General features: G+C 28.3%; 1 protein-coding gene across 2 annotated transcripts in view; it reads right to left on the reverse strand.

The window, feature by feature from the left end:
• Positions 1-12,452, reverse strand: part of LOC109596126 (zinc finger protein ush) — a 114,165-nt gene extending 101,713 nt beyond the window's left edge. For both annotated transcript variants that reach the window (XM_049966167.1, XM_020011610.2), the window contains exon 1: positions 12,116-12,452. In XM_049966167.1, coding sequence (XP_049822124.1) covers positions 12,116-12,155 — 40 coding nt within the window. In that variant the 5' untranslated portion in view covers positions 12,156-12,452. The remainder of the gene's footprint in view (positions 1-12,115) is intronic.
• Positions 12,453-16,424: the final 3,972 nt, after the last annotated feature.

Here is a 16,424-nt window from a genome sequence, read left to right on the forward strand (position 1 = left end):
AGAAGGATTAGCTAAATGCTAAGAATCAGAAATTTTGAGTATGCCAAGGAGGGTGGAAGCTGTTTGTAGAGCAAGGGGGATCGACCAATTAGTGTTAGGTAATATTTTATTTTATTTTAATTTAATTAATTTTCTTTTAATAATTTCTCAAGGAATTTAGTAATATTAGTTTTTTGAGTGGTTTAAAATTTATGTTGTTGATGCAATATTGTTTTATTTATATATTGTTTGTTAAAACTTATTTTGATAATATATTTGTTGCAATATAATGCCACTGATATTCTGATTTTTGAAATAACACAAATTATCCACAAAGAAGCACAGTGTACTTACTTAATATTACAATATCCATGAAACACATGTTAATACTACCTTTGGACTTTAACTTTTTAGTAATTCCAAATATAATTTTTCATTGCGGCTACTACTAGAAAACAATACTAAACTGTACCAATACAAATTCTCAACGTATGAATTCATTGAATTCTGCCGCTATCATTCTTTGTTGTTATTTTAAGTCAGAAAGATACTGAATGGATAATCTGTACTTATCTCGTTTGCATGGAAAACAAATTGTTTCGAGTGTGTGGCAAGAACAATGCACGTAAAGCATTTTAGTATTTATCCTATCCGATTTGTGAAGGCTCAAAGTCGTATTCGTACTGCTGCGGTGCTCTATGCACATTCATATCAAGACTGATATCTACTTTCCGTAGCGATAACGTGGCAGCAGTCGAAACGCAACGAACTGAGCGTACAGAGTACAGTATAGAGTAACATTTACAATATATAACATAATGCGAGTAAAATGAATAATTGCACAATGCACGTGTCACCTACGGTGATATATGAACCGCGGCGTTGTCTCGCTAGCAGCGGACTCACTACCATTCAAAACAATATTTCACCTTATGCCTTGCTTGTAGCCAGCCACGATGCCTTGCCAACTAACGAGATACCTACCCGATAATGCTATCATCATTGAAATACATCACCTGCGTCCCAGCTTCGCAATCTACCTTGTTTGGGTTGGCTGGGATTAAACAACGAACGAACAGATCAATTACTATGTTAACGGAAAAATGAAACAGTCATATAAATATATATTCTTGCTTAAATGTATAATTTTAAATTTTTTATTTCAGCGGTTGTGATTGATATGATCAACAATTTGTACTGGAAACCTCTTCTACTTTACTTTTCTTTAGTCTGTTGTTAAATATAAAAATTGTATTATGGAAGATAGTGACACCTTAAAAGCTTTAAGTTTAAAGTATCATTTAAGATAAATGTTGGACGGCGCTACGATCTATTCCCTTATGTGTAATAATAAAATAGTGGGTGGCAGAGTTTAAATCAGGAAAGAGTTTTTGAGTACAAACTGAAACGAAGACACAGTGACGACGACGACGTTGTTGAATGGATTACTTAGAGCAGCATAAAATCAAGTAAAATGTGATTGCGTTGAAGCCTTCTTTTACCACATGATACTTGCTCAAAATCAATGAGTTCCCATTGTTTCTTTACTATTAGCCAAAATTAGCTCTCTCGAATTATATTCAAAAAAGCAAAATCCTTTTTTTGAAGAAATCTTGAACTTTATTAAAATTACATATAAATTAAATTATAAATATAATATAATTCTAAAATAAATTATATAATATTATAATTAATATAACATTAATACAATAATTGTAATCACCTATCATACATGATACTATTTAAGATTGTTAAGTAATACTCTTTCGCTCTATTTAATTCGTCATGAATGATTACTTTAAAATAATAATGCACACAACCTATACTATCGCTCATACGTAGAGCAACATATTAAAAAGTATAATAATTTTATTAAAAGAAAAATTCTTTTTAATTTAAATTAATTTTAATTTTAATTGCCTAAACATTTCGTACCTCAATTGATATACGAATATATTTATTTACACAGTTTTATTATAACATTTTATTTCGGGAAGGGTTCATAGGTAAGGCACCTACCAGCAAACCCTATATTCACTACATTTGATTTTATAATTTATTTATGTGTCCGACATCGTTCCCTAAAGCTAAAAATACCTAGAAGTGACCATTCAATACAAATTAAACAATAAATTGTAGAAAAGTCCCGGAATGGAGAAAATCAGAGTAAAATTGCAGTAGATTTAAATTTAAACAAATCGATCATTTCGAAGACGATTTCCAATATTAACAGAAGGAATACATTTGAAGGAGTTTCGAAATTTAGTAGAAATCGTTAAACTAACAGAACTTTGAACGGGAAAGCAAAACCCTTGTTGTTCGCGACATTTTTATCAGCGCATCCCGCATAAATCAAAAAATAAACGAACTCATTGTGTTGGTGAGTACCATAAAAAGAAGACTTAAAGGAGCTGGTCCTTCATTTCTGCAATCTATAGAGCAGCGAAACTACTTTTTGCAAGAGAACATGTAAACTGGACAGATGGGCAATGAAAAACAATTCTGTTTTCCGATGAGTCGTCTCCAATGATTCATATCTGATGGCATTTCATAGGTGAGAGGACCAATTAATGAAAAGTATAATCCTAAGTACACTAGACTCACTGTGAAACATGGTGAAGGAGACGTTTGATTTGAAGATGTTTTTCTGGATTTGGCATGGGCCCACTGGTTAAGTTAGACAAAATATTGGATCATTTTGTTTATCGTAACATGAGTTTAAGGTGAACTTTCCAGCACGACAACGATCCGAAACACGTCTAAGATAGTTAAAGAATGGTTCGCTCCTCAAGGATTACATGTCCAGCCTTGGCCAGCACAAAACCCAGACCTCAGTCCAATGGAAAACCTTTGAAAAGAAATTGATCGGAAAATCTATGCAAAAAGACTATCAAATATGAATGAATTCTGCGAAGAAGTTCAAAATCACTCAAAAGAAATTTCGAACGATTATATTGAAAAGCTACTAAAATCAATGAAGAAAGTGTTTAGAAGTTATTAAAATAATGGGTATACTATTAGATACTAAATAAAAGAAGGCTAAATGTACGTAATGTTGTTTTATTTTAAAATTACTCTACTTTTGCTGTGTTTCGGAGAGTCCAATATTATATGATACTCCTAGATAGGAATATTTAAAGATTTGAAGAAATTAGGAGGAAACCATTTTATACAAAAGTATTTAATAAATATTCTTTAATGCACGTTTAAGAGTCAAACAGATCCTTACGCACCACAATTAATAAAAAAATTAATTAAACAAATTAGAAAAACAGATTTTTGAAAAAGTACTTATTGAGGGCTTTTGGAATAATCGTATAGGAACTTTTCATGTTATAATATTTTGAATTCATGTTCTGACACACCCTGTACATAAGAAACAAATTTAAAAAGAGTGAAAAGCAAGTTAACCATTTTGTTGTAAAATTTCAAATTACTATGTAACCGCAATAACAACTCGTAAAGAAACATTCTTTGATCGTATAACGTCGGTTAGATTTCATCGGAGATATTCCATGTAATATGACCATTTTTAAGCCGAAACGAATCTGAGCAATGCTTTGGCATCCGCGAACGTGAAAGATTTAACAGCGTATAGAATGTTCGTGGCAGTAAATAGCCGGCACAGGCAGATAGAGGCAGGGGCAGGCAACAGGAGGCTGTCGGTAAAACGGCGGTACGTCTTCTCAGCGGCAACCTCTGTTGACATTTCATTAGCGTTCACTAATCGTTCGTTGGTTAACTGCCAGACCATTCAATTCAACATTTATTTCACGGTAATTATGTTTCCTTGCTCTGTCGAGAGATATCTCCTTTTGGTTTGATTTTATTACTGTTTAGATGTTTAATGGATTTGATGAGTGAAACAATCGAAGAACATCTTAGAGCTAAATTATTTTTAAATAATTATAGCAGAAACAAGAAAATTACTTATGTATAGGATCAGTAAAAGATCAGCTAGTAAAAGTACGTAATGAATTGACCTTAATAGTTAAAGATCTATTAATTTGATTACGTCATTGTAACCGTTTAAAAAACGCAAAATTAAGATCGCTTTGAAAGATGTATCCTACGTAAACTATTAATGGAAAGGCTGACTTGTTATATTACAAGATCGATAGCTGATAGCCTCACCTTCCACCATGAGAAATAAATTAATTATTATTCTAATAACAAATAAATTTATTTAACAACAGTTTTAATTAATCGTTCACTGTCCGATAGTTTGCCGTAAATTATGCTCCAACGATTTCTTTAATAATATGCAATATGTTAAATTAATTGATAATTGAGTAAAATAACACAAAAACCAAAAAGAATATTTTCATGTTTGAGTATATTGAAAAGCCCTTAGAAGCTTTCAAAATAATTTTTTTACCTTTGATATATTATATTAATCTCAATATCGTCCAACACAATCTCCTTACCATCCATTATCTAATATAATCTCTATAATAATCCGCTTACTATTGCTAGAACCGCCCGTCACAACAAATACGAAGTAACTGGAAACGTTAATGGAAGATTTAAATCAAAACGAACATCAGAAGTTTTATGAACAGTGGCACATCTAACGTATATAAAATTTGTACTTATCATTATTGTAATCACACCATGGCACATGATACGACAGTGATCTACAATGAATAAAGTCGGTCGATGAACTGGAAATAATTAATAGAGTGTAACAAAGATATCAGTCAGAGATAGGCAAATCAATCAAAATATAAGTTTTACAATTAGTAAATTATTTTACGATGCGTCCGGTTCGTTGTGTAACTCGTCAAAATATTTGTTAAGTTTTTTTCACAGTAGCACCAGCCGTGACTTGGCAATTTTCACAAACCCAGGTAGCTATATGTGGTGTATAATGATTGTTAATTAAAAAACAAAGCCGTCCATCCATCAAGTCAGTGCGTATCATCGGTAAACATTTTGGATCTGTTCGTAGCACTTGATTTACTATCAGAAAGATTTTTTGTGTTCTGTTAAATATAGATAAAATATAACGGCCAGAAAATTGTGTAATAAGTATCTGCGCAATTTATAACAAACAGGCTTTTATTTCTTTAAATTGAATACGTATGGCCTGTTTTCTTACATATCAAGACCATTATGTTAATTATTTTTAAAATTTAATGAATTGTAATATGTTCTTACATAAGCTATTTCAATAATTTTTGACACTAGCAAAAATTTTTCTAACAAACTATGATCATTTATTTCTTCATTAAAGCTTAAATCGATTTTTAAACGCGATTAATGTTACTAAAAATTAACGAATTACGGCTAATTATTTTATAGTAAATGACTTATTTCATTATATATGTAATTTTGAAAAAAAAAAACAGGATTAGAAAGGACTAGTATATTTATACTCGTTTACAAATACTAATATTCTTTTATTTTTGTTTATAATTTTAATTTATCATTAAAGAAAAGGTGAACAAATCACCTGGGAAGAGTTTCAATGAAAAATATTTAATTTTGAAAAAAATAACATTGGAAATAATTGATTTAGGATCAGATAACACTTGTGGATTTGAAATGAAGTAGACCATATAATATTTAGTCGTTTACAAACACCATATTTATTTATTTCTGCTTACAACTTGAAGTTGAACAATACATAAGGATGAACAATTTTTTAAAGAACTTTGTAGAAAAAGATTGGTTCATTCGACATTCGAAATATTTTATGATCAGAATGCACCTGAACTTTGTAGTATAAAAATGATTTACTCCACATATTTATGGAGAGTTTTAATGAAAACAAAAAAAGTTTATAAACTATTGGAAACAATTAATTTAATATCAGGATATATTAATTTGTAAATAAATAAAAAAATACATTTTTAAAAAGTTATTAAATTAAATTAGTTACATTCGAAATAATTGTTTTATGATCAGAATGAACCTGAAGATTTGAAATGAAATAATTCGCTTATTATGGAGTTGTTTACAAACACTTATATTTATTAATTTTTGTTTATAATTTTTTATTTTAAATAAATAAAAGTTAAACAACAGAAAGGAATGGTAAATTTCAAATGAATATACCAATATTTATTAATTATTGTTTAGCCGTTTACAAATACTAATATTTACTTACTTTTGTTTATATTTTTTATTTATCAAAAATAATAGATACACATTTTTTTTGTAACAAATGGTTTAAATGGAAAATATAAATAAATATGAAAAAAACATTGGAAAGAATCTATTTAGAATCAGAATGGATCCGTAGACTTGAAATGGAATGTCGTATATTATTAATACAGTTAAGCTGCATAATAGTCCGGATAACGAAGCTGATCAGCGATCATAGATGGTTTTGGTTGTTATGTGTGAGACACCGTAAAGATCTACAAATTATTCAAATAAATAGCTTCAAGCGTTTTATTGGCGGTTATTATGTTAGACTAAAAAACGCGATTTGAATTTGTTTCAGTAGATTAAGTTATTGAATATATTTAGCTGTATATGAATACACTAATTGAATCTTATCAGTAAATTAAATCACATTTATGAATTATAATGACGTTGAGAGGAAAATTATAAGTAATATTTAACTTTGTGGCGTCACTGTGCCGTATTTCATAAAAATAAATTTGTTAATAAATGTTTTCTATTATTTCTCCATTAATATTGCATATTGATCACATTTGAATTCATATTACATTTCTTTCAATGATATTCTTGATAAAGACTATTTCTGAGTATCATATATCATACGTTTTCAAAATCAATTTAATGATTACAGTCGATACCTGGTTAATGCAACATGCGCTTTAATTTTTAAGAACAGCCTTTTCCCAACTGAACCGTACCCATTTCATGTAAATTTCTCCATTCATTTCAATACCGACCTTGTTATCGATCATCACAATATTCTCATGAATTATTTATAAAAATGATACAAGATCCAATAACGAAGCAATAAAATAAGTTTAATTTATTTAATTTTAGACTGGGTTTCTCTAATTGGTATTGAATTTTAGCTGATTTAGACATATCCATACAATGTAGAAAAATAGGCATTCAAAATGTTTTAAAGAACTATATCTTCAGATCTATCTACAGATTTTAAGAAAAATGGTAACAACTTCATTTTTATACATGTAATCTATAATTCATTTTGTCCTTAAAATAATAGAAATAATTAACATAATAATATAATGTATTGTTAAAATATCATTTATAATATGTGGAGAAATATCCTGATTATTCCATCGTTTAAATAAATTAACCAACAAAAAACTGTTAAATCTTCAATAATATTTTTGTATACTAATAAAATGTAAAATATTAAAACTACAACAAAATAATTTGTCAAATTTGATATTGTTGAAAAATAAAAAATAAATTTAAAAATTAATAATAATGTAGAATATTATTTATATATATATATATATATATATATATATATATATATATATATATATATTTTTAATTGATTCAATATAGTTATTTGAAATCACAGACTTATACTTACTATAAAGAAATACTAACATACTTTTTATTAATAAACCATATTTAGACTTGTCGTGAGATAAATTGTCAGTAAATCATGATATATATCACAATATTGTATTCATGAGTTATCTATATGAATTTCCAAAGTATATTGACCATTTGTGGAATAATTGATGTAATTTCCATATTTATTCTAATTCGGGACGACATCGAATACACACAAACGGTAAGTAAATCTAATCGTTGTTGTCCCTATAGGGGCAATATTGCATGTTAAATGCAGATTAGGTATTTAGTGAAACACATAATCGATTTTATCTTATCTCATGTTCTCATTTCACATTATAATTTTATGTGATGAACAAAGTGAAAGTTGAAACTGTGCTTGTCACCATTTTTAATTGAATATTTCTTATACAGAACATCCTTTTATAAATTAAAACTAAAAGCCAGAAATGAAATGATATAAATTAAAAATAAAAAAACAGATACTAGATAATCAGAGGTAAATTTTACAGCCCTCCAGTACGGCTAGAGCTTCTTTTACAAGCAAATTATTTTGAGTTCAAAGTATAATAAGTTCCTGTCTGGTATCGACAATTTATCAATATTCTTATCACTAATATTTCTTGAATATTATCTTAGAACAAGTCAAAAACACCATAAATAAATTACTGCTGTATAAAAACAATGTGATCTATACTATCTTATTTACTGACTTTTAGGAACAAAAATATGTTTGTGTTATCGGTATTGAAATAAGATAGGGCTTTAATAACATTTAATCTCTTATACGATTCCATCATTTCTACTATCCAATAATAATTTATTATGTAGTTATTGCAGATGAAATTATTACAATTTATCTCAAACGTTCTTTTTCACTGATAATATACGTATTCTTTAGGGAAGACATTTGTTTATTTCACTTTCACTTGGTCAAATTTTATGAATGTAATTTTTGCTCTGAAAATAGTTAATTGTTTCCTTTTCACAGACTAAAAACACAAGTAAATAGAAGAAACTTTCATATTTCCTCAAAATAAAAATATAAGAATAAATATTTTTTATATAATTATTCATATAAATGTAAAGGTTGAGACTTTCGTGACCATTGCTTCCATATCTATAGTTGTTCGGATTTAAAGAATAAAGAAATATGAAATTAAAAAATATGAGTGCAAAGTTGTTGTAATTATTTACTTTATAATTAAATAAAATATAAATGGAACACATTTCAATTAGATCACAGACGTTCATTTTATATTAATACCTATAAGGCACAATGTGCAACGGTTAAAGTATAAATATAAATATCTCTTCTCGCAATATTTAAATTTAAAACAAATATTTTGACTGTGTTCGACAGATAACCTAGGTTATATGTGAGAATTTTAAAAGATAATTAATAATACATCATCTAAAAAATAACAAACAATAATTCGGTACATACAAGAATTTGTATACAATAAAGGAAAGACAATATCAAAATATTAATTGTATATATTAAAATATAAATATAACAAAAATAACTTAGTAAATTATATAGTAATTACTTGTATACCAATTGACAAAAGAATAAACAAAATTATATGATACATAAAAAAAAAAATAGGAAATTACGAGGGAGATCCAAATATTAACACACTATAAGCGGGTCGGGTAAAAATACCCGTCTCGACAACTGTTGATTGTTAGCGGGCCGGGTAATTTTTACCTTTTTGAATGTACTTACTTTACAAGCGGGGTGAGATAACTTTACTCTATTGGTTTACATACGGAACTGAAAGAATGATCTCTTATTTTTTGTTATCATTCAACAACTTAGTATGGAATATTTTGCTACCCGCCTATAGTGTGTTAATATAAAATACATTGTTCAAATTTTGGTATGAGAAGAGTCCATTCAGAATAAGTCTTCCTATTATTACTCATTAGATAACCTACATAAAAGTGTATTTTTCATAATGAATTTTCCTAATTTTAAAGTAATTTTTGTTGCTTACCATTTTTTATTTGTATCTATTGTTATTAATTATATGTTACTTGTAATTGAAGAGAATTTATAAATTTGCTAACAAAAATAATAATTTTGATGAATATGTATATTGATCAGTTGTGATCATTGTGATGTGCGTTTTAAGAAGAAATGGAATGAGTTTGGTTGATTTCGAGTATTTCCAGATCAGACGTAAGAACCTCCAGAACGTTTTTTTAGGAAGCTAATTATGCAAATTACATTTTGATGTATCTATCCTATATTTCAACGAAATGTAATAATATTTTTATTTATTACGCTTTTTATTTAATATAAAACATATCTCTTAAAAAATTATACCTCTTTAAAATTTGAAGATAATATGGATATGCAAATTTTTATTTTGATTAGAAACAAAGATATTTAATATTGTAGTACATGAAACCGGGATGCTGGTCATTTATTTTATTTTCGTTTTTTAATAATAAATTTTGTAATATATATATATATATATATATATATACATAATTATTAATTTTCACGTAAATTTTTAATAAATTATTTTTCAAATATCGTATTTGTTATTTTTATTTTGCTTCGGCCTGTCCCAAATTAGCTCCAGCTGTTAGGAAAATTTCCAAATCAGATAGAGAAAAATTCACATAATTTTCCAGAGATCATTTTTTAAACATTGACTTCTATAAACCACTTTTTGATGTCTCTGACAAAAATACACATTTAGCAGATTTAGATAATAACACAATTTTTATCTATTTATATTAACAAACGTAAAAACTTTTAAATTATTAAAATGTTAAAATACGTCAAATATCATATTTGATAACTTTACATAACCACGACTATGTTTCATAGAACATAATATTAAATATCTTAAAATTTATCATAAAAGTGATAATAATTTTGCTACAAATAATTTAGATACCAGAAATCTTATATTTCTAGAAAGCTTGCTTTTTTTCGACATTTTAAAGGCAAATACGATTATCATTTGCTTCCATCTGAAATTAAAAAAATGTATCTCGAAATATTTAAGGAGATATATTTTTTTAACTTTGTGTAGATTATCAATATAAATAATTGAATAAGTTATTAATTACACTTTTTCAAAATCTGTCAAATTGTTAGTTTTCCTATCGATATTCCGGAAAGAGCAGATATATAATTTTATATAATGTCACGTTATCATGATAAATTTTTAATTTTTAAATTGTCATTAAAACAGGTATTAATTGTGAGTTATTTTTTAAAAGAATTATTTAAATTACCAGATCGGATGGTTATAATAAAACAATGTTTACATTGTTTGAAAAATTCCCATATATTTGATAAACGACAAAATTAAATATCGTGAAATTTACCATAAATATAGTTATATCTTATCCTTATAAATCAAAAATGATATATTTTTGGAAAATTTATTTTTTCCAAGATTTTAAAAGTTTCATACATATGAAATAAAAAAGTTGCACATCTTTTTTCTAAATGTTATGAAGACATATTTTTGAGGTAAATACAGTCGAACTTCTGTAAGCGAGAACTCGAGGCAAGTTGGTCCAGCCCAAGGTAAAAATTTAGTACAATTTTTACTTGATAACACGATTTTCTGCCAAATGATTCCATTGTGTTTCATATTAAGCAAAAAAAGCCTCAAGAAACTTTGGACCGTTTATCAGAATGAATAATATATTCATATTGTTATTTTCGAAATCTGCCAAAACGTCAGTTTTCGTAGAAATTTCAGCAAAAATCATATATAATAAAATACGATTTGCAGCAAACAATATTAAAAAAATATTGTTTGCAATCAATCAACTAATATGGAAACCCTATACAAATCTAGTAGTCATTAAGCCACCTTTTTTAATAAGCTATCTTCATATCAGTAATATTCAAATTTTAAAATGAATTTTTAATTATATTGAAATTTAGTCTGATTTGATTTTCTTAAACCTTTAATAAATAAAATTAGATACAATATATTATAACAAATTAGATAACCTATTGCATGCGTAGGACCGCCCACAAACGAAAGAGTATCAAAAGTGGGAGGCCCCAACTGTCATGTAAAAAATCAGTCTTATAATTCAGAAATTGACTTAAATTAAAAGGTTTCAAAATTTTGAATATAAAAAAATGAAACGTACTTAAATTACATAAATTATCAGGTGAATTGACGTGTCTAAGATTTTTGAAGATTAAATACTATTTTTTGTTCTATGTGATTAATAAGTTTATAGTGTCGAAAGTATAATATTTCAAGATATCACTAAAATTCACGTTTAAACATTTTTTAAATAAAATGATATCACGATAACTATTTAGTATATTCCGCACACACGATTGTGAATAAATATACCAATTTGTTTTACATATTCACTATGTAAAATACATTTACTGGTGATAACAACTCTAGATTATATCTATAAATAAGTATGTGTAAAGATAATTTTTATGGTTTCGGCACAAATGACATTGTTCACCAAACCAGTAATAGTAAAGATTGATAAAGTAACTAGTAAATTACGCTACGAATTTTTTTGATAATAGTAACAATCTAGGTAATTAGTTTTTGAAGGTTTGCTAATTTACGCTCGTCGACTGCAAAACAAACACAAAATGCGGCGCTCAGCAAATATATAAAAGCAAAACAATGACACCTACTTTTTAGAGGTTTTGGGTTGCTCTGCTTCCGTCTGGACATTTTTTCCAGTTGCAGTAAGACCCCTAGCAGTTTAAGGAACAGTCACAAACGAACAACATATTAATAATAAGAATACAAAACAAAAGCACAAAAATAAACACAAAAACCACTCTTGGACACCAATAAACAAAACAAAACAAAAAATTAATAACTATCGTTCTCAACAAACTAAACAAACACGTAGCCCATCGCCGTTTGAAAAGGTTATGTTTTGATTTTGGGTCTTGACAGTTCACGTGTCGAGGGGCTGTTTGGCCGAAGGAATCGCGTTACCTCGCCAAAGCAGTGGTATGAAACGACTGACAGCCGCTGACTCACTTACCGTTCGCCCGACGGAATTCTAGTTTGTTGCTTCTATGGCGCGCGCACACACACACACACACTTGATACAATTTCTTCAACCTGACGATTAATACACGCGTTTGTTATTTGTTTGTTTACTTACCATCAATCACTGCGCCCTTTGATTTTCTGCCGTTTTATTTAGTTAATGTGGACGGGCTGTGTCATCGATGCGGAGACGAATGGCCACTACTATACAAATTATTTTGTGTTCTTTCAGATCTAATTCAAATTCGATAATTACTGTTCATTATTTTTATAATTTGATCACTGGAAAACCGCTTGATGAAGATTCATCCTCGGTGACGTGTCATCCATTTTTTTTTTGCAGGGATATTTTTATATGGGTATGCTAAACTCAGAGGACGAAAGACAGGCAAGAATGAGTCCGGGAGAACAAGACCAATCAGGGAAAGATTCGGAGAATCTTTCTGGGGAGGCAACGGAATTGTGGTTGGATCCGTAAGCTTCCCACCACCACTGGATTGTGAAGGTGGATCCATCCTTCTTTCATCCTGGGATGTGATCCATTAAGAATACTTTGACAATATTTTAAGAGTTACTTGCTTCTTTTATATTCAAATAATTCAAAAAAGAGAGTATCTCACACTGGCGGCTACTCAGACGTAAGAAGCTCCAAAACCCTTTTTTTAGGGAGCTAATTATGCAAATTACATTTGCAATTTTGTAATATATTACATAATTATTAATAAATTGTTTTTCAAATATCGTATTTGACATTTTTATTTTTCTTCGGCCTGTTCCATATCAGCTCTGACTGTTAAGAGAATTTCCAAATCTGATAGAGAAAAATTTCACATAATTTTCCAGAGATCAGATTCGGAGAATCCTTTTGAGGAGGGATTGGAATAGTGGTTGGATCCGTTAGCTTCCCACCATCACTCGCTGGAGTGGTACTGAGCCCTAGGACCACGACAAGGTGGATCCATCCTAGGAGAATACTTCTGGAGAGGGATTGGAATAGTGGTGGATCTGTTAACTTCCCACCACCACTGTCTTGTGGAGTCGTACTGAGCCTCAGGACCACGACAAGGTCGATCCATCCTAGGATGTTATCCATTAAGAAGGTAAGAAATTTATATTCAAAAATAAATATTTAATGTGTAGTGTTTAATACAAATTTAAATTAGAATACTTCAACTTCAAGTTGTATAGAAAGTTTCTATACAATACGATAACGATTTCTATTGACTACTTTGACAGTAGTTTAGGCGTTACTTACTTCTTTTATGTTATATTCAAAAGTATTCAAAAAGGAGAATATCTTACAGTAGCGGCTACTCAAGTGAGACAGGTGAGCCATTACCTTACCTATGACATAAAGTTAACATTTAAAAAAAAACAACTACTTGGAGCTTTGTTTTGTTTAGTATATAAGAATTCTAAAATTCACATACTGTGAACATTTTTATTTCGGCTTAAAGAAACGCTCACACACGAACTTGAAAATTAATCAAGAAGTCGATTATTTTTCCAGTCCAAAATTTTTATCTTTAAGCCAAATTTAGATCATAAAGAGCCCGAAATTTTAATACTAAAAACACGTTGGAATCGATAGAATTAACCGTTTAATGAGAAAACTACATCTACATAGAAAATTTAAAATTAAAAAAAAAATCTTTTATTATTAAAACTATATTTTTTTTGACCATTCATGAGCCCATAAAGGGCCCGAAATTTCTGCATATAAAATTTCTTGATTTGATAGTTCCAACCCTTAAAACTCAGAGCGGAGTCTAATTTTACGGTAAAGCTACACCCCGCGCATAAAAATAAAAAAAACGGTTATTTTTCGAGCCCAAAATTTTTTCTTTTGGGCCGAAATTAACCCATAAAAAGCTCGAAATTTCAATACCAAGAACACTTCGGAATCAACAGAATTAACCCTGTAATGTTAATGAGAAAAGTGCAAATACGTAGAAAAGTTAAAATTTAAAAAATCACCAGTTACTTTTTGAGTTACATTTTTTTTCTTTTGACCATTCGTGAGCCCATAAAGAGCCCGAAATTCCTGCATATAAAATTTTTTGATTCGATAACCCCAGCCCTTGAAACTCAGGGTGGAGTCTAATTTTACGGTAAAGCTACATCCCGCACCTTAAAAATAAAAAAAACGATTATTTTTCGAGCCCAAATTTTTTTCTTTTGGGCCGAAATTAACCCTTAAAAAGCCCAAAATTTCAGTATCAAAAACACTTCGGAATCGACAGAATTAACCGTGTAATGTCAATGAGAAAAGTGCAAGTGAGTAGAAATCTTAAAATTTTAAAAATCACCCATTATTTTTTGAGCTACATTTTTTCTTTTGATCATTCGTGAGCCATACATTTTATGCAAGCCCTCTATCAAACTTTCTTAAGAAGAAAACGACATCCATTTTTTGTATATTTTGCTGAAGACTGAAACACAGTGGAATAGCCCAAATTAATGTGAAAATATCGATAATATGTACAACAAACTATTTACACTATTTACTAATATTTTGATTTAACAACTGGGTCATGGGAATCTACCTCGTTCTATTCATGGGAATATAATAAATTTGTTAAAAATTATTTGAAAATAAAATAAAATCGTGGTAAAGAAATTATTATTATTATTTGAGATAATTTGAAAAACGTTGCACAATTATTATTTACTTATTCCATGTTTCAAAAAGTGACACTCATTTATCTTAAATAAATTATGCAAGTTTTAATTTAATTCAAATTCGAAATAATTTTGTCGAAAACATGTTATATCTTTACAAGTAAAAAATCGAATAAGATATTTTCAAATAAATTCTTTCGAAAACAAATTTTTCCATAAAGAAGATTTGAAGAACTCCTTATTAAAATTTTGTAAAATTAAAGCTAAAAACTTAAAATAATAATTATTTGTATAATGAAAACCAAAATGAAACTACCCACATGAGGCGCAAGAGATGACTTATAAATTTTAAATAAGAACCGATATTTATCGCAGATTTTGTGTCTAAATATATGTAATATTTGCCCTAAATATTTTTAAGTAAAACTAAAAAAATGTAAATAACTAACATGAGCCTCCAAAAATTTCGCTGATATACAAAGTTTTAGACTACAGCAATCAGTGTTTGTAGGTAATTTTATGCGCTGAATTCATAATAATTAGATCTGATGACACAATTTTGACGGTAAATTTGGATTCTACGCACCCAAATTACTTAAAAAACATGTTCCTTTTATGCAGTCAATTTTTTAAATTTATAGACCTATGTTATCAATTTTGCAAATTACAAATAATTGGGAAATTCTTACTTTATTTTTTCATATTTTTGCAGCAAATCCAAATTTTCAATAAAAATACATACAATACTTATTTAAAATTTAAAATGTTTTCTACCCCACCTAAGAGGAGAGGGAATTCAAATAATTTTAGCACTAGTATATTTCCCACTAGAATGTATTATTTTTAATTATGAGACTTTTTTCTTAAAGTATGTCGTTTAATAGTCTTAACACATGACTTTTGCGGTAGTGTTTTTAAAAACTTTCGTGAAAGTGAGACCCAACTTACTCGCCACACTCCTCTATCAACAACTAGTTTCAGAAAAATTCTGACGTTTTTGTATGTCAAACATTAGTTAAAACATAATTTTATAGAAATTTCGGGTTTGTTTAAAAAATGTCGACTAATAAAAAAACATTCTTTTCACAAATATTCAGATTCAGATAATTTTTTCTATTAATTCGAAATTTATAATTTAAAATTTTAATTTTAAAAAGTAATACAGAATTCTCATTATTCAATAATATTTATTATTATGTTTCACTGAAACTTTTAAAAATATAATATGAGTTTAAATAACAGTAGAGAATTGTATACACGTATATGTGTACACCCGGTATATACAAATTTGTAGATTACATCACTATTTAAATGCAT

This window comes from Aethina tumida, chromosome 4 (genome assembly GCF_024364675.1).
Source record: "Aethina tumida isolate Nest 87 chromosome 4, icAetTumi1.1, whole genome shotgun sequence".
Lineage (NCBI taxonomy): Eukaryota > Metazoa > Arthropoda > Insecta > Coleoptera > Nitidulidae > Aethina > Aethina tumida.